Source organism: Seriola aureovittata, chromosome 22 (assembly GCF_021018895.1).
Source record: "Seriola aureovittata isolate HTS-2021-v1 ecotype China chromosome 22, ASM2101889v1, whole genome shotgun sequence".
NCBI lineage: Eukaryota > Metazoa > Chordata > Actinopteri > Carangiformes > Carangidae > Seriola > Seriola aureovittata.
In genome coordinates this window covers 5,311,875-5,331,614 of record NC_079385.1, presented here as the reverse complement: position 1 = coordinate 5,331,614, position 19,740 = coordinate 5,311,875, and the positions used below count along the sequence as shown (strand labels likewise).

At 42.6% G+C, this 19,740-nt stretch overlaps 2 protein-coding genes across 3 annotated transcripts; one reads left to right on the top strand and one right to left on the bottom strand.

Moving 5' to 3' along the window:
* Positions 1 to 1,305: 1,305 nt before the first annotated feature.
* optn (optineurin) lies at positions 1,306 to 8,199 on the bottom strand. 2 transcript variants are annotated; one of them, XM_056368103.1, is made up of 13 exons: positions 8,043 to 8,199; positions 6,900 to 7,024; positions 6,347 to 6,543; positions 6,021 to 6,170; positions 5,548 to 5,732; positions 5,341 to 5,428; positions 5,113 to 5,228; positions 4,785 to 4,934; positions 4,487 to 4,571; positions 3,109 to 3,267; positions 2,879 to 3,021; positions 2,662 to 2,744; positions 1,306 to 2,320 (listed from the first exon to the last, which is right to left on the bottom strand). In XM_056368103.1, the coding sequence occupies exons 2-13, from the start codon at positions 7,018 to 7,020 to the stop codon at positions 2,208 to 2,210; spliced, it is 1,590 nt and encodes a 529-aa protein (XP_056224078.1). In that variant the 5' UTR covers positions 7,021 to 7,024; positions 8,043 to 8,199; the 3' UTR covers positions 1,306 to 2,207. The 2 variants fall into 2 exon arrangements, with proteins under 2 accessions (XP_056224078.1, XP_056224079.1); XM_056368104.1 differs by lacking the exon at positions 8,043 to 8,199 and adding an exon at positions 7,758 to 7,889.
* Positions 8,200 to 10,426: 2,227 nt separating this feature from the next.
* On the top strand, positions 10,427 to 19,192 carry ccdc3a (coiled-coil domain containing 3a). Its single transcript, XM_056367014.1, has 3 exons — positions 10,427 to 11,250; positions 11,607 to 11,784; positions 18,111 to 19,192. The coding sequence occupies exons 1-3, from the start codon at positions 10,844 to 10,846 to the stop codon at positions 18,414 to 18,416; spliced, it is 891 nt and encodes a 296-aa protein (XP_056222989.1). The 5' UTR covers positions 10,427 to 10,843; the 3' UTR covers positions 18,417 to 19,192.
* Positions 19,193 to 19,740: the final 548 nt, after the last annotated feature.

Here is a 19,740-nt window from a genome sequence, read left to right as displayed (position 1 = left end):
ACGGCGAAATCAGGAGCCTAAACTCTGTGTTTACAAGACTGAGGCTATGAGCCAATGAAGGTAATTTGCCCTGAGATTTAGCTCGCAGGAAAACCTTCCTTTTAGTGTTTAAGTCATATATACCATACTCACTGGGGTTGACAGATCTTGACACTGTCTAAACCTCAACTATACCCTTTACAGTACCATTATAGCATTTAACTATTTAACTATGAATTCACACAGTTGCTGATTTGATCAAGATATATTTGCAGTTATTTACTGCATGTGTACAATAATAAATGAATGCACAGTGAATAGAATCACTTGGATTATATCATTAGTTATATGCTCTGTGAATAATATATCTGGAGAAATCCTTTCTAGGCCAAAAATTAAAACAAAGTGATTATTTTATTTATTTATATTTCTTGTCATGCAAACTCAAAGCTCATGAATGTAGACTATAAAAGCCAAGAATTATTAGTATTTAGTTGTTGTTGGTTTTTTTTTTTAAATTCCTGTGCCAAACTGTTTTGTTATGTCTTCACAGGATGGACGAAGACCGAGACCCAGTTCATACTGTCATTCTAGAGGACTTTAGCAAGGACAGAGACTACAGTGCCTTTTACTTTTGTGGCATGACGATACAGGGATGCATCTATGGACCCAAAAGGAAGCATGGAAAAAAGAGTGATGTTAAAATAGTCACTTCCACAGTTACCAAGTCAAAGATGGACAGCCACATTGAATACAAAATAAAAATAAAAAGACTTTTCATATTAGAAACAAGAAGAAAGGATATCCAGCAAAGATCTCAACTGGGCACATCTGCAGATTGCCTGAGGATGTTGTGACAGCAAAGAAGTGTGTGATAGTTTGGCAAACCAAAGCCGAAGTGATGGTAGAAAACTGATTTTACATCTGCACAGAAGCACATACTGTTCATCCACGGATCATCAGTAGATAGACCAGCCTGTGGTGGAGGCTGTCACCAGCAGCACAGATGCACAAGCACTCTTCAAACACTGCGTTCAAACAAGTATGTCTGAGATTATACAAAGCTATAGGACATGGCTACATGGTATTCATCATTTTATTTTTCAATTTAACCACTCCGGTTCGCCAAGGTCAGAAATAAGAAAATCCTCCACATCTGGGTTTAAATGGGGTGACACACTACATCACTAAGTTCAGATTCAATTCAGGTTCATTTTATTGTCATTATATAAAATACTGGTTCTTATTTAAATGTCTTTAAAAATACTTAGAGAAGGAAACTTCCAGGTTTTGTGATGTCACAATGTGAATAAACGTAGACAGAAGTTCACAAATTACTTTTATTGACAGAATTACAACATGAACTCAGAGGGCCTTTGTAATATAGTATACTCAGCAGTATGTCAGAGCCTCCTGCACATACACATCCAGTACAAAAGCTGTCACTTACAGTCAGGTTGATTAACAAGTTAAATATAGTGCTTTATCATTTCCAGATATCATCTGCAGAGTGAAAATAAAATATATATCTTAATATTAATTATTAACATGGTGCATGCTCCTTCTTACACCAACAGCAAAAACCCATTTATGAGCTAAAATATCTTTTTCCAAGCAAAAAATATAGAAAGAGTTTCATTTTGATCTGATGAGGAAACCTTCAAAAAATTAAAAAATAAAAAGCCTTCAGCAACAAACTTGGTACAAATACAACTTGTAAAGGCTCAACTTTGGTAGATTATTTAACGTGTGTGTGACGGGCAGACAGCACCAAACTGACATCTTGTGAAAGGGTTTGTGTGCTTCCTGTTTTGATGTTCCAGATTTGTTTATGCCTTGAGAAATTTCATCTTCAGCTTGTTTTCATTCCTCACAGCAACAATCAGATTATATGTCAGAGGAGACGGGCTCTAACCTACAAGTGGATGTGTCCTATAATATTGTTTTATCACTATTCCAAATGTGTTTGAGCAGTTTTCAAATATACAACATGCTAGAGATGACATATTCTGTTCACACTTATTCCAGCTTTAAATCCATCGACTTACATTCTGACAAAAGCAAAGTGTTCCCATCGTACAGTGGCTGTTACTGATGTTGTAGGGCGATCTGTGGAGCGTTGTCACAGCGATCAGAGGATGTATAGGTCAAAAGCAGAGGAAGACTCAGTTTAAGGTGCTAATGCTGCTGCTGCTGCTGTTGTCGTAGATGCTTGTAACCATGGAGGTCTAGTTGATGCAGTCCATGATGTGGATCTGCAGGGAGTCCAGGTCTGGCAGGATCTCGTTGCACTTGGGACAGGCGTGTTCAGGAATGTTTCCCTGATGCTGCCAGTCAGTACCTGCGAGTCGGAGACACTGATCACAACCTGAGCCTGCTCCATAAGTGTTTCACTTACACTGAGCTAAGCTAGTGAACTAGCTCGCTGTGTGGTTTATGCTAATGTGGCTCTGGGTGTGCTAGATGTGTAAATAAGCAACTGTTTACTAACATACCTACTTCATAAAGTGGTAATATTTTAATGTTGTGTTTACAGCTTTCTGCACTGCCCCTATTGACCAAAAAAAGTCAGCTGATCTATGTTAAGGGTTGATCAGTCAGGTAAAGAACGTAGGGCTTGTGCAGATCCTGGAGGGAAGGTGCTTGTAAGGCTAATCTCTGGGCAAAAAAAGCAAGCTGTACCTCTTCCAACCAGAGCTGCACCGGCTCCATGTTGATTCCCTCCCAGAGACACATGTCTTCTCTGCATCTCATTCAGCGACTGCCTGTGGAGAGAGACAAGGGAAGAGGCTGCACTGAGCTAGAGCCACGCTGATAAACGGCTCCAGGGTCAGGATATTGTACAAATCTAATATTCCCGGTGCTACACACACTTAAAGTCTTCTATCTGATTCCATACCGGCCCAGCGAGTCCATCTCATCCTGCAGCTGGGTGTTCTGCTTCTTAACATATTCCAGCTGAGCAGCCAGACGCTCTTTCTCCTCATGGAGTTTCTCCCTCGCCGCCCGCTCAGCATAGAAGTCTGAGGAGTAGACCTCCGCCTGCACAGAGAATACGACAAAAAATGACCACCAGGAAACTGAAGAGAGCCATGTGAACGCATCAGAAACATTAATACACCCACTGACCTGAGCCTGGAACACGGATATGGTCTCCAGCTCCTTCTCCTTGTGGAAGATCTCCTGCTTCATGTCATCAATCTTGCTCTGTTTAACAGCCAGGGCTTCTTCAGCAGCAGTCAGCCGGACCTGCAGCTCGTCCACCACCTCCTTCTGCACCAGCTGAGACTGCAGCAGCAGAGGACAGACGTCAAACATGTCTGGAGCTCATTTTGTAAGTGTTTATCCCATAGCCTGTTCACCAATCATGGCATATTTTCTACTAAACCACGATCATAGCTGCGTAAGAACCTCTGTGTTTTACAGTGAATGATCGGAGCAAAGTAATGACAGAAGGAAAACAGAGCCGTCCCTCCTCCCCTGAGAGTTTCCAGTGAACAGCTTTTGATAATCAGCCCCCAAACTGAAGCAAGTAAACACAGCTTCATTTACTCAGAACTGAGTTGGAAATTTTAAATAGTGTTGACTCGATTTGGTAACTTCAGCATGGCAGGACATCTTGTGTGTGTGTGTGTGTGTGCGCAACGTGCAGACTGATTATAAAACATAAACACTGTGTAAGAAAGTGCTGGACAAGCTGAACCACAGCCTCCCCAGGTAAATGATGATAACGCCCGCTCAAAGGCCAACCTGCAGTCCACCTGACTCGTCCCCTCCCTGGATCCCAAACAGCTGCGAGTGCCGCCAGATGGCAGAGCCCTGCAGGTGTGTCTGAATACACAGCGCTGCCCAGTTTGTCTAGTCAGTGCTAGCTGAAATAACCATCTGCTCTTATTTTAAATTCAGTAGCTGGAGTATTCTTTAAAAAAAAAAAAAAAAACGTGTGGAACTTTTACAAAGTGTGTGAGACTGATATAACGTACGCCATCTGAAATGCCACAATAAAATACCAACAATTTGAATGTATTCTGTATCTGACTATAAATCCTATTACTCTTTAGTTTGTAAAATGCAACTGAGTAAATGTTCTGCGACATGCTGAATTTTATTCATTAGACTATTTGTACTGTTTAGCCCATTGAATAGGCTTAATCATTTTTTTCAGTCTGTTAATTATTGTGTTGATTCACTTAAATTAACACATGTAATTAATTCATTATTACATTGTGTAATTCAGTTGTGCTTACAGTGGGAAACTTGTTGCTGCTATAACAAAACATAAAAAAATGATCAGCCAACCTCAGTCATAGATGATGAGCGTCGGTATCGGTATCAGCGGGGAAAAAACGTGATTGGAGCATCCCTAATAAATATCTCTACAACAGTGTCAACAGCTCTCCACTGAACCTAAAACCGCCCCTGATTCATCCTCTCATAGCTGCATGTGGTTTGGTGGAAATCAGCTCCAGAAATGAGAAAATGTTCTCGTTCTTCTACATGAAGTTACCTCTTTTTTCTTCTTCTCCTCTTTGAGCTCATTGTAGTCTTCAAACAGTTTGGTATAGGCGTCCTTCAGCTGGGCCAGGGTGTTTCTGTGGGGGAGGGGGGAGGGGAGTTACCAGTGACTCAGTGTGTGTATGTGTGTGTGTGTGTGTGTTCGCAGATAGAGTCTAATCACTGCTAGGAAATAGACATCATGGTGGCTTAGGGGAAAATGGGGGTTTCCAATACAAATCAGTTGAGATTCAAGCTAACACACGACCTGTTAATGTCTGCGTGTGCTGTATTTGTGTGCGCCCTCTGACCTCTCCTCCCCGGCCTTCTTCTGCTCCATCTGGCTCTGGGCCTGCATGCTGTCCAGCTGCAGCTTCAGCCGGTCGTTCTCCGACTGAACGGCCTGTTTCTCCACCAGCTGAGCCTTCAGAGTGGCCACGTCCTGCTCCACCTCCCGGCATCTGCGCACAACAAAAAGACACTCGCAGATCAAAATGATGGTAATCAGGACATCAGATGAAAAAAAAGATGAAACATTTGCAAATATTTGGGTAATGTCCTTCCTGCATCTCCCTGTAGTGCAGAATTGAAACAAATATGGATACAGTATGTGTATGCGTGTGAGTGTGTGGGCCTAACCTGTCCTGCAGGTTCTTCTTCATGCCTTCTGCTTCATCCAGCTTGCTCTGGGCCTGCTGCAGCTCTTTGAACAGTGTCATCATCTGAGACTTGAGATTCTCCACCTCAGATAATGCCTGAATGTTTGCGTAACGGCACACAAACATGGGGACGTAAACATCTCCCAACAGGGACAGCATGGAGAGCTTACTTTTCTTGTGAATTGTGAAAACTGAGTAAAAGAAATACCTTCTCTTCCTTGGTGTCCGTGGTCTCTGGCTGGGTCGTCTGTGTTGATTCCTCCACGTTACTCTTCGTCTCCTCCAGCTCTTTAATTCTGTGGAGTAAAAGTGAGAAATTTCAACAGGTGAGGTTAAATGAAAACAAAAGGATTTTGGAAGATGAAGTGGTTTTACTGCAAAAATCACAAATGAACTGTTCCTTTAAGTCGTCTACCTGGCAGCACAGTCCTGCAGCTCTGTCTGCAGCTGATCGGCCCGCTGAGTCTCGTTCCTCAGCGACTGGAGCAACTGGCTCACCGTCCCCTCCTTGCTGTCCAGCCGGGACGCCGTCATGCTCAGCTCCAGACGTCTGCTGCGCTCTGTGCCGCACACGTCGTTCACGCCATCGACGCCTCCATCCTGGGAATAAAAAGACCCAGTTGGACGCCAAATTTTGGATTACACCCATGATCGCAGAATGAAACTGTATTTTTACTAAAAATCTTAACTGAATTTCTTGAATACTACTCAGGTTGCCTGTAACAGCATGACTTCAGTTAAGATTTTTTTCTGTTCCAGGTGGAATAGAAGAAAATTCTGATTCAAACACTGAGTGGATTTCTAATGTCTTTGAATACGAGTGTGTGTGTGTGTGTGTGCGTGTGTGTGTGTGTGTGTGTGTGTGTGTATGTGTGTTTTGCACCTCACCGAGACCCTGATGACCTCGATGAAGTCGTCGTCCCGAGAGTCCTGGTCCGCCTTCAGCTGCAGCTCAGAGTTCATGGCCACCAGGTCGTTCTTTTCTGCCTGCAGGCGAGCAACCTGGGCGCGCAGGACCTCCAGCTCTGATGATGTTGCCTGGATGTGACATCACATGTCACCAATGCAGAATATGAAGTAGTTGAAGTGTTCATTTGGTTATGATTCAACTTGACAGAAATAATGAGGTGGATGAAGTGTCATTGGAAATACAGAATATAGAAAAAGATCATTTCAAACTTAGGGAACATAACACTGGCTCTCTGCTGCTTTACCTGGGATCCTCCTGCCTTCCCCACCTCCTCCAGCCTCCTGGTCAGCTCTTGGTTTTGGCGGTTCAGCGCTTCCATGCGGCCACGAGCCTCCTCCAGCCTGCTCTCCAGGAAGTCCCGCTCCTCCCGCTGCTTCTCCCGCCACGCAGACAGACCCTCAAAACGCTCCTTCATTGTCAGGTTGGTCTGACGCAGGGCCTCTGAGACAGACAGAGGATTTGAATAAATGCACATTGTACTAGCCGAGTCATTTGAATTATTTCCCTTTCAGCAGCTGTTACACGTTTTGGGCCCTCTGCTTTTTCCATTACCATACAGCTGGTTTCTACCACTACAGCACTCCACTGAAACTCCACCCTGACAGAAGCCATCAGGAAAGCAACACTCACTGACCTTTGACCCATGACAGCAATGCCGGTCCTGATAAGTGTGTTAAGGATGACTTGGGCAGAGTTCTTCATTATTGAATGTTGCAAGAACAACAAATTAAAATCCTGAACGGACAGCTGTCTCCTCATCCCTGAACCCAGACCTCTGAACACCAAACTACTCTCACCTTTCAGGTCCCTGTTCTCCTGGATGAGGATGTTCATCTGCTGCAGGGTTTCCTCCAGTGTGCCAGACTGACCAGCAGAGCGAGAGATGTCACCGTTCATCATGGGGCCTCCAGACGCCATGATGCTAAGGAAGAAAAAAGAAGAGAAAAAGAGTTTTGATTTTGAATATTGATATAACAGCACTAATGACACAGTAACTATGAGGGAAAAGAGGACAGTAGCAGAACTGACTTCCTGTAGCTTGTTTCACTTCATCTGTGATGATCAAGATTTACATATACAGCAAATAAACACGATTGTTGAGGGAAACAGAACTTTCTTTTCTACAACTAGGAAGAAAATCAGCTACAGGCCTTTGCACAAATTGCTCAGTCACATTATACATGATTTGTGTGTTTCTCTTTGGAATATTGGACTTATTATTGTTCTGTGTGGAGACTGTGGGGTTGATTTTACGCACTCTGACATACAGTGTTAACTGATTTAGAGGTAAATCTGGGAATAATCTAATGTAATGTAACCTTTATCAGAAATACTTTTATGGCCAAGTTTCTAAAATATAGCACCATTGATTACCCACTAATTATTATCAACTCAATACAAAACAAACAACTCCATGTTGTCATCACTAGGTGACTCAGTGATTCAGCATGCAGCAGAAAACAAGCAAGACATACGGCATCGAAAATGAAATTATTTCATCAGCAGGTCACATGATAATTCAATTTTATTTCAATGATAGAAGGCACTGTTTTTTTACTTCTGCCCAGTTACAAAATAACCGCCTCAAATAGATAACTATGATTATTTTAGGGGCATATCAGAGGAGATTCAACCGTTGAACTGTAACTACTCACTTCAGGAATAAAACAGTGGACACCCGTGGGATAAATATGTCACTTTAACATCGTCGTGTTAGACTACAGACACATTCTCCCTGTAAAGACCTTTTGGAAATATTAATTTTTGGGCTTCCGTTGGTATAATTGTACTTTCGCTTTGCCCCAGGTGGGGCCATCCAGTCTGCGACTCTTATTAAAGCACTGAAAAGTTACCAGGAACTTACACAAGCCAGATCCGGTTTAACCCAAACCTAACTGCGTCACATCAGACATTAAACAAGTTTAAAGGTGTCAACTCACCCGCCGTCAGCTCCGGAGCTAAACACGGTCTGGACGTTAACTCCGAAAACACATAAAAACACTCGAACAGACAGCAAAGTGTGTCCAACAACCTTGTATTGCTGTTTCTGGTGTGTAGCAACGTCAAGTCACGTGCAGAAACAGAGCACTTCCGGTGACTGTTTTAAAAAATAAAATCACTTTGACAATATCTGTTTTTCAGGTCTGGAAAGTGAAAAAAACTTGAGAATTTTTGCAACAATGTCTATTACGTTTTTTAAAATCACTTTATTTTAAATAGAAAAATACATTTACAGATACTTCTCTGAGTTCTTCTTTGGTTTGTTTTTATTCGCCTGTGATGGCTACAATACATGTTAACATTTGAAAAAATGTGTCCCAGACAATATAGAGAAGGAATTACAGCAACAATGAGATGGAAAAAAGAAATGTAAGGTAAAACAAAAAAACTCCAGTCCAATACAGTCTAGCCAGTCACATGAAACAACATTTGAACATATCTTTTCTTTTTTTTTTTCTTTTTTTTTTTTTTTTTTACATCATTCTGCTGTAATTGAGTAACTGTTCAATTGGGTATATTACTTGTCAGTAAATTTAGGCAAAGAAAGAAAGAAAGAAAGAAAGAAAGAAAGAAAGACAAGCCTTATCTGTATGTATGAACAAAGTTGCTATGAGATAAGAGCAAATGTGAAAAGACATTAATGCTTATGTTTACATAAGTTTCGCTAACATTGGCCTGAAATATATTCTTTATTATCAGAATAAAAACAATAAAATTTACAAATTTTAGAAACGCACAACAAAATGAAATCTAAACTAAGCCTTGACTTTGAGCTTTTATTTTAAAGGCTTATGTGCCTTACTTCCTGTCTTCCCGGGCCTGATTGTTGCTACGTGACGGGGCTCTGACTTGTATGGATTTTTACCTAGGTTTTCATTTCCTCGAAGTGACGTCACAGAGCAGTAACAGATTGGTGTACAACGCGCAGCTGCGAGTGAACATAGCCACTGATACGGAACAGGTCCATCCTCATGGTTTACACATCAGTCACAGCCTGTCAGCTGAGGGCGGAGCCAGCTGTCAGCTGTCAGCGGGAATTCCCTTCAGGAGTCACCTTGCACTTTGAGAAGGGAAAGGGAAGACTGGAGTTTCCCTAAATCCGCCCACACAGTCATGCTCGGGTGACTATGGGAAATTACACACAGTGATATATTATTAATCTTGATGGAATATATGTCAATATTTTTATCAACATTGTTCAAAAACAAGCACTAGAGGAGGACATTACCAGTTTCTGATTTTCGCATTTACCAATTGTAATAGCAATCTTTTTAGGGAAATATAAATGTTACAGCAATTATTTGAGCCCGATCATTTGTTACATGAAAAGAAAAAATATATAAATTGCTGTTTATGTTCATTTCCACTAGATGGCGGTGTTGTCCGAGCATTTATAGTCCGTACTTTAAAACATGGGCAGCCGATAGATCCATACAGAGTGGACTAGTTTTAGTCAGAGGGAATCAGAACACAAGATTACTGTAGTGGAGGGACTGGATATGATCCTTAACACTTTTCTGTTCTTCTGTGGACTACTGCTGCCAGTCAGTGAAAGCAACTGTGAAATATATTTATAGCCCGTTATTCACATGACACCCACAGGTACCCCACAGGTCCCATGGTTCCCCCACCAGAATACAGCTAAGATCCTTTCTGACACCTTCTAATCACCCCTCACGGTCCTAAAGCCCCCCTGGATCATGAGTCCCTGAAACCTTAAATCCATCTCAGGGACCCCAAGAACTCACACGGTGCCCCCTGGAGCAGCTTCACCTTAGAAAGGGCCCGTGAAAACCCACATGGGAGCCCAAAAATCCAACCAACTCAAGGTAGTCTGGAATTTATTCAAAGACTTCTTCAGAATGATTAGATACTACTATCCTATTTTACTGTCGGGTTTATTAATTATTTTTCCTTTTAATCCTCGGAGATACTTTCCAGGCCTCATAGGAAAACTGATCTCCATTAAAAAAAATCTTACAAGAATAACATCAAGAGCCAGAGTTTCAATTCTGTCATGACGTTTTATTCAAGTCAACTTTATCAACACGAGGGAGGAAACACGCTTTGTATCAGTTAGTGATCATTTTAAGATTATGGTTTGCCATAAAAGCTTATCAATAATATTTGTTTAACATTTGTTAAATTAGACTTTAAGTATTTGTTATTTATCTTACAATGTGAAGAAAATGGTCGAGTTCAACAAGTTCAGAATAAAGTTAGTTAATCTTATCCGTACAGCCCACTTGGAAGCCTCAAATGTCAGATCGTCACATCAGTCCCTGAACGCAGCACCGGTGCGCTCTGGAGAGGCTCTTCGCTTTCTCAACAGACAGATGAGAGAGAAACATTGGGAGCACAGCAACAGGTTGGAGTTGTTGAACTTTCTACATCTGATCTTTTCATTGTATTTTCTTAAAGAGTCTGAAACAGTGAAAAGGTCTCTGCAAGATTAGTTCATGGACAAAAACTGTGGTCGAATGTAGTGTGAATTGTTATTTGGCATATTGGTATTTTGGTCAAGTGGAGCATCCTTAAGTGGTCAGGTAACCACCACAAGTGTTAGGTTCTTCATAAATGCAGTTTGTGAGATCCAATTTTAAGCAACTTGGATGCACTGATGGGACTGATCATCTGAATAAATCAATCAACTTTGACCAAAACTTCCACCAAACTTTTCTCCAGTGAAGCATCACGACAGGTTGAAGTGCCGTCAGGAACTTTTCTTGAGCTTCTCGGGATGTTTTCCACGACTCTCCTCCTCACCGCCCTCTGCGTTTTTGCGCACCCGGACGCTTTTACGCACGGGTGCCAGCTCCCCTCCGAGTGGCGGCCGCTGAGCGAGGGCTGTCGGGCGGAGCTGGCGGAGATCATCGTGTACGCCCGGGTCTTGGCGATCCACCGAGAGCCCCTGGGCGGCGGGGCGGGCAGCCTGTACAACTCGCTGCCCTTCGGGTTCGGGTACGGGTACGAGGGCGCGGAGGAAGGGCTGCTGTACTCGGCAGAGGTTGAGCTGCTGTGCGACCAGGCTTGGGGCAGCATGCTGGAGGTTCCCTCTGGATCCAGGCTCAACCTGACCGGGCTGGGTTACCTGTCCTGCCAGTCCCACACTGTGATGGAGAACTACTCCTACTTCTTCTTCCTCAGGTGAGAGTCAGGGCCTGGACTCAACAACAGCTCCAACACATTTAGGCTCTAATTACTAACTCAGACTGTACTCATAACAGTGTAGAAGTAAGAGTTATTGTTGACATATAAATTAAGCTGTACCCTATCTAACTATTTGCCCATTATGACACTCCAGTCTCTTCACTCTTTGTCTTGGAGAAAACTATGTAAATATACTATTCTATTCCTACAATATGATTCTGAGGTGTTACTTGAGGCTGCATGAGTGTTTCCATTGAGTGCATTTTGCTTACTTTTTCTGCACAACATCTGCAGCTGCCTCTTATTTTGCAAGAGAAGATTTTACCTTCTCTTCCTCTTCATGTCACCTGCAGGATGGACGAGAACTACAACATCCTCCCCCATGGCGTCAACTTCCAGGACGCCATCTTCCCCGACACAACTGAGAACAGGCGCACATTCTCCAGCCTCTTCCAGTTCTCCAACTGCACCCAAGGGAGCCAGCCGTTCCACACCTTCAGCCCCGAGTGGGACACCCAGGAGGACAGCAGGGTAGGGCCTCACACTGTTTCCACCACACACACCTGGAATTGTTCTTCTTTTGAATGTCTATAACTAAACCAAGAATTGTAACCCTAAAGACTACCATGGAGCATAAATTGGATAGCTGGTTGCCGTGGTAACACTTTCTGCTACCTGAAAACAAAACTGACTCTGACAGGTTGGCCTGATTCCCATCTTCTTGTACAACCTCATTACTTTCTGGAAAGAATAACGTCTCCTTCTTAAAGTCTGGTCAGTTTTTTTTTTTTTTGTGTGGTGTTTGCATAGGATGTAAACAAGCCCAACGCCATCTGGTTACCATGGAGATAACAGATTAACGGTCCATGAACAGCAGGGTGCAGGGAGCTGGAGGTGGGAGTGGGGGGAGTGTAGCTGAAATGTGAATGTGAGTTCAGTGTGTGTTGGAAGAAAAGTGAGACAGCAGAGCGAGGTCTTAGTGTGTGTGTGTGTGTGTGTGTGTGTGGACACCTAATCCTGGGCTGAGTTGTGACTCTGCTGACAGGAATGTGGTGAGGATCAGTAGAATCACAGTGTAACTACCCTCTGGCACAGTGCAGAGCTACATACACGCGCACACACGCACACATACACACACACATTATATCACTGCTCTGATTTACAAGAGGATAACAACAAATAGAAGAACACACACACACATACACTGAAGAGCCGACATGAGACCGTGTTTTCGGTCCCATGTGATCACGTCCCAGCGTTTAGAAGATCAAAGCAATTACTGATCGGTCGAGGTCCGACGGTCTGGCTCCTCAGGCAGACAGGATGCTGGCCGTCCAGGGGTCAAAGGTCAAATAGCAGAGATCTACATATTTGACAGGCAGCATTTTGAAAGTGCGTCCGTCTTCAGCTTCGATCCATGTCAGCATGAAGCAACAAACCTGCTGACCTGGGAGCAGTGATAAATTGAACCCTGTCAACGGAGATAGAAGTGTTTGTTATCACACCTCTGACTGATACGAGCAGGTTGCACCTTAAACAAGACGCAACAAGGCGGCGGGAGAGAGATCGACACAGGGCCTCGCCTTCATGTTGAGCAGAGTTGAGTAGAATATGATGTGCTGGCAAATTTCAAATCAATTTCCAAAGGCGTTTTAATGTGGACATTTCATTGCTGTAATATCAGATCGTGTAAATTTGTGGTCAGTTCTGTTGACGTTGATCAGCTGAACATAAGAGTCTGTTACATGCTTAACAAGCTAATTATGCTAATTTGAAATTTCATAGTAATGTGATGATGGTGTCACTCCAGTAGATCAAAAATGGATGTAGTCATGTGTCATAACAGTAACTTCAAACTCATGCTCAATTTAATTATATTAGAAATGGAGGGTTAAGACTTGAACTTTAGCGAATGTGGAGCTGAGACTTGACTTACTTGAGCATTATCTCTGGAAAGACTTGATTTGTAAGAGTGTAAACTAAACAAAAAAAATATATTCAAGATGGTGAGAGGAGGAAACATCAGAGAGACTCAGCCTCATGTTTGAGCCTCAGTCAGACACAGACTCAGATGAGGAGTCTGTTGAGACCAGAACCAGAGACTAGCAGACGGATCAGAACGGTTAGCATAGTTAGCATCTTTTAATTGTTAATGTTTTTTGTTAGCTTGTAACTGGCAGTGAGTGACACAGTGTTAGTGGTTGCGCTAATGCTAACTCTCTCTCTCTCTGTGCTGACAAGGTTTCATGTTTATTTAGCCCCGCCCCCCATCCCCACAAGTTCACAGGACTGGTTCCTTAGGTTTGTGACATATGAACATTTTTTATGAGACTGTCATTGGTTCACTGCAGTTCAAGGTGGAAACACTCAGTCATGGAGTTGATGATTATTTCACTCATCATATGTCTTGTATTATATAAAAAACCCCATATGGATGTTAACAAGGTTAAACACTTGATTTTCATCGGAGGGGGTCTTTAAAACTAAAATGATCAGAGTTTAAAGACCTGAAAAATTTACACACTTGCAAAAGACTTGGACTTGTTTCAAATGAAGTTTGACTTTACTCGTCTCCTCATTCCTTAGAATGATTTTTTTCTGCAAAAGACCCACTCACATTTGTATCCAGTAGCTTTATTAAAGTCATTCAAAACATCACATCCACTTTCCATCACACTTTCATCTATTTACATCAATCCAGTGATTACAAAATCAATACCTTTCTCTGTTTGTCTAATTTGAGACACAACATTGCTCCACCAACATTTCATCATCAACATCAACAGCCTGTGATGTCTCAGACTCAGTTGTACTAATCCTGATGCACCTTGTCCCTGCCCGATCTGAACTCTGCCTGTAGCATTCATAGACGCTGGCTAATTGTTCCTAAAATGGATTTATGGTCTATTTCATTGTCCACAGTCAAAACTGTTAAAGCAGTAAAGGTGCAGGATGTGTGTCAGTATGGGGGCTTCCCCTCCCTTTCTCTTCATGTTTGACCCCCAGGCCTCTGAGCTATGAGGTCAGAGGTCATTCAGACAGGGGTTAAATGCGCTGCTCATTTAGAGGACAAGATCCCACATGTAGAGGCCGCGACCTTCAGGGAAGGCGGGATGTCAAACAGGTGTTTCTCTCTGGGAATTTATGGAGGAGAAGAGATGGAGGGACCCTCTTCTTCCCCCTCATGTCTCTCCTTACACTTCTTCCTTTTCTTTCCTTCTGTTTTGTTTGGGCTGTAAATGAAATAAGAAGATCAGGATCCTGTTTTTAACTTCACCATCTTGAATTCTTGTTTCTTCTTTGTTATATCAAGACATCCTTCAGCTGGAGTTAAAAACACTAAGCATTCCTTCAATTTTGGAGCTGAGAGGTGGTTTGCTTCTGGTTTTAGCCTCGTGGGAACCAGACGCCCCTCCAGAAAGACAGACAAGAGACTTCCTCCACTTTTCTGCCAAAACCCTCAATTAGCTTTTGTTCAAAGCCTCCTCCTATCAGCAGCCTGCTGAGCCGCTTTCACCCTGAGCCAGAGGTAGAGGCTCCTGTAAGGTCCCCCCCTCATCCGTTTAATACAGATTTGCCTAAAACTGAAAGATATCACACGTCTTCCTCTTGGACTCTTTCATTTGAGAGGTCAGAGTAAGATAGAAACACATTCCCCAAATACCTCTTGATCAGCACATTTCCATGTTTACATGCTCTCTAATGACTTGATTATACTCACAGTGAGGGAATACTCCAGTTGTAACTATCATGTAAACACCTTTAACAGGTTTTCTGACTCTCATTAACATTTTATGTGGACGCTCAGTCTGTTTCACTCAGTCGTTAAAGCTCGAGATGAATACAGTGTCGTGTGTGTGTGTGTGTGTGTGTGTGTGTGCGTCATCTTTGTTCTTTCTTTCTCTGCTTGTCTTTTGCTCTTTTTATCTCTTCATCTCTCACTTTCTCTTTTCTTTTCTTTTGTTCACACACACACACACACACACACACACACACACACACAAAGCAAAATAAAAGCTCAGGGAGAAGAGGAGAAACCCTGGCTTGTCTCTTTGACGTCAATAGCGAAGCCCTAAAGACACTAACTCTGTGTGTGTGTGTGTGTGTGTGTGTGTGTGTGTGTGGGTCAGGGTATTTGGACTCATGCTGAGGGTCTATATAAAGTTTGAAAGAGAAATCAAAAGCCTGGATAAATAAATGAGCAGTCAGGTCAGGGTGGACACACACACACACATGTACACGTACACACACACACACACTCCCAATCCCATCAACCCTTCACTCTCTCTTCTGTTTACAGTCTGTTTTTTTCTTTATTTCTCTTTCTCCTCTTTTCTCCGTCTTCTTTCTTTCTTTGTCAAATTGTTTTCTAAAGAAATAAAATGCAGGTGGTGCTGACGTCTGCCTATTGGGGCAGCGCCAGAAGTGCACAACCTACATATTTTCACATATATGATACGGCTAACATGTTAGCAAACAGTTGCTAATTTACACATTGAGCAGACATGGCACAACATTAGCAGCTATTTAAAGTTGTGACTTACTGACAATATTCACTCTCCTCTTTAGCTCCATTTTGGTCTCCATCAACTTCTGAGGGAAATGTTTGGCTCTTTAGCCGCTAAATGCGCCACTTTGTTCACTAGCTAGCTTCTAATTTGAACGGTGTGTCCGATGGGGCTGAGCAGGGAGCGTTCAGCTGGTTTATCAGAAACTTTCTGCTGATTCTGGAAAACACGATGAGAACGCTGAGACTCGACCACAACGGTAAAGTTTCTGCCCATGAAACCGCAACAATGATGCTGAAACGCTGGTGATAATTTATTGTTAATGTAAACATATTGTTCGGTGCATCTTTAAATGCAATTCAGTGGATGAATATAACAACAATAACTCCTCCTTAATTCTGTCTTCCTGCAGCCTTGATAGAGTTTTGGACAAAGGCAACATTGTCTTCCTGTTACTGCCTTTAAAACTTGAAATTGAGGACACTGTGTAAATGCATGTGTGTCTTCCTCTAAATACTGTTTATACAGATGATGCTAAACAGCAGGCAGGTAACACTCAGATGTTTTGACAGGTGGTGTGCGTCTGTGCGTCTGTGTGTGTGTGTTGGGGACGTCCTACTGAGAGTCTTCCTATGACAAAGGGTTCAAACTGGAAAAAAAAAAAAACTCAATGTTATATAACCTGAATTTGACTTCAATTTGAATGAGAAGAAAAAGTGGAAAAAGGGAAAAAGACTCACTAGTCTCTAGATCCTTCACCCTGTGGTCTAAGGCACATGTCTGGGGACCTGCATGTCCCTCCTCTGCCTCTAGCTCCAACTGGGTGAACTGACCTATAGAAAATAATATATACTTAGCAGAAATATAAATTTACAACTTTACTCCCATTTTTCAACAGTTGAAATAAATGATCTAAGACCATTTTTTATAAACACAAAATACACACACACACACACACACAAATATATATATTTATATATGTCATGTTGTAGCATGATGTACACAATTCCTGGAAGCTTAAAACGTCCTGAGACATGTCACCCTCTGAGCAGGTTTGGGAGGATCTGGATCTGAGTGCAATACCAGATACTTCAAGGCCTTTTATCATGATCAGCCCAGAGCACACCTGTGCAGTAATCATGCTGTGTAATCAGCATCTTGATATGCCACACCTGTGCGGTGGATGGATCATTTCAAAGAGAGATGCTCATTAACACTGACAGACACATTTGAGAGAAAGATGCCTTTTGTGTTAATAGAAAAAGTTTTAGATCTTTAATCTGTGATGCATTTATATTTATGTTTGATGAATATATTCAGCATGAAGACAATTCTACTAATGAGTTGCTAGTATTTGTAACTGGTTAAAGGGAGCCTTATTGTAAAGTGTAAAACACATCATCCTTTATTAATGAGTTACAATAAGGCTCCATTTTACCAGTTACAAATACTCGTAACTCATTAATAAATGATGATGGGTTTTACCAGTTATAAATCGTAGTAGCTCATTAGTAAGATTAATGAGTAGTAAGCATTAAATTGATCTTGCCAAATAGTGAGCTTGTGTCAATATATGAAAACTGTGTTATACTTGTTTATAATTGTTTATTTATGATTTATAAAGCATCACAACAACTGAATTAAAAACCTGTTTATAAATCCTTTATAAGGGTAGGCTGATTGTAAAGTGGTACTGATAAAACTGTAGGTTTCCTGTATCAGTGACATTCTGTACAGTATGTTTTAATGTATTTAGCAAGAAGAGGATACCAGATTAGCCTCAGTCACTGAAATGATGGAAATAAATGGAGCATGGTAATACTGTGTACAGTGCATGGTGTGAGTTTATAGATTTTCCAGGCTTGTTCGTTCCTCTGGTGAAACGAATGCATGAACATGAACACACACGCATTCCCCACCGTGAGAGCACTCACCCCTGTTAACTCTGCTGGCTCAGGGTCAGCGCCGGTCCAATAATGAGTTGGAATATTTGGGCCCCTGAAACATCAAAGTGCGTGACCCTTGCATTGTCAGGGAGATGGGTGACACATGTGTACAACAGCATACACACTCCTCATGTGTGTTTGAACTGGGAGTAGGGCGGCTATGTATCCTCCTTCCGACCAAGTGTGATAGCAAGAAACAACAGCACTGTGAGGATCAAAATGTTTTTCCTCATTTTCTCAGAGAGGCTGCTGGGAAAACCACATTACCAGTGCTCCCACACTACACGACCAGCTGACGAGATGGCAACTGGTGCTTTACAACAGTTTGGATAGCTTGTTTAAAAAAAACAAACCCTCCTGTATGTTAACTTACTGCACACTTTCCCTCTCGTTTCCCCTGCAGCTGCTGTGCTCCTCGGTGCAGGCGGCGCTGTTTGAGGAGGAGGAGCGCGGCCGCAAGCTGCAGGAGCGCATGGCCTCAGCGGAGAGGAGGAACCGGCAGCTGAAGGAGCGCGTTCGCAAGGTGAAGCGCTCCCTGAGGAACGCCCGCAAGGCCACGCGCAGGGCCGAGCAGGCGCTCCAGGAGATGCGGGAGAGGCTGAAGGCTGCCGAGCGGAGAGAAGGGCATCACCTGAACGCCATCACGCAGGAGGAACCTCCACCTGGGCGTTACGCAAGCACAGCAATGCGCCAGCGAATGCAACTTTAACTTGTCCTACCTGCCCCAACCTGCCACACACCTGGACTGAATATTGGCTGTGGAGAGTGAGAGACTGCTGGGCGGTCTCTAAGATAGGGACAAACAAATAGCAACTGTCACAAATGAGTAAACACACTTTTATTGTAATAATCTGCATAGATTTAATGTAAGCAAAGTACTCTAACCCTTTTTTATATCCCTGATTGCAATAACACAACAGTGAGGGTCAGGATGATTCCTGGTCACCTGACAAAAGGACAGAAAAGTTTCCTGACAGAGAATCAAACATTTATGTTGTTGATAATTCCTCTTGCAGGTGGAGCAGCTCTTGAGCTCAGCTGCCTCAGGGCTCCTTCTCAGGCTGTGATCACATTTGACGGGATTTCGCTCCAATATTAAGCACAACTGTGAGTGAGCAGTAGTAACGGCACCAGCAGGCGCTTGTCAGAGTGTAAAGAGTGACACGTTATTGTGATTTGCCATTCACAACTGTCTCGTTTTCCCAACCCAATGTAGGAGAAGTCAGTGCTTTTAAACAGAGACCGATAAATGAATGTGATCACGGCCTAATGGAGTGCTGATATATTTTAAACACACTGTGATTAATCACCTTTCACTTCTAATGAAATTTTGAGCAGAGAGTGGCAGCCTGTGTCTGTGAATGAGAATTCCTGGATGTTTGAGACGGTTCATTTATTATTAATTCAAGTCTGGAACATTGGCTTGTGTGTGAATATTTTTGTATGAATGTTTTTCTGCTTATAAAATCTAAGTTGGACGAACAACAGTGTGAAGTTGACAGTGTTTTGAAGAAGAACTAACATCTGGGTCACTGGAGTACATAAAAACAAATAGGCACATATTGCACACACACACACACACACACACACACACACACACACATATATATATTTACACACATAAGTGGTTCAGTTAAGCTCTACAGCATCATGCAGAGAGTGTAAAGAGAGGTTAAGGTCAAAGGAGACACTGTACGTGTATATGTGCACTATTTGGTGAGAGAGAGAGAGAGAGAGAGAGTGTGAGTGTGTGTGTGTGTGTGTCTGGTCCATCAAGTGACTGGAATGTGTTTGTGTGGGCAGCAGTGTTCTGAACAGCAGGACGTCTCTGAAATATTCTTCTAATTCAGTCTGAAAAACCAAAAGCTCTGGAGGGAGGCAAGTGTCCGTCACATCACCAGACCCCGGTCAGTGCGGGGAAAACAAATCATGACAGAATGAGAGGGAGCGGGCTGGATGCAGAGAGAGAAGCTCAACAGCAGTTTTTGTCTTGTGGGAACATAATGAAACACTGATGATGATGAGCTGAGGAA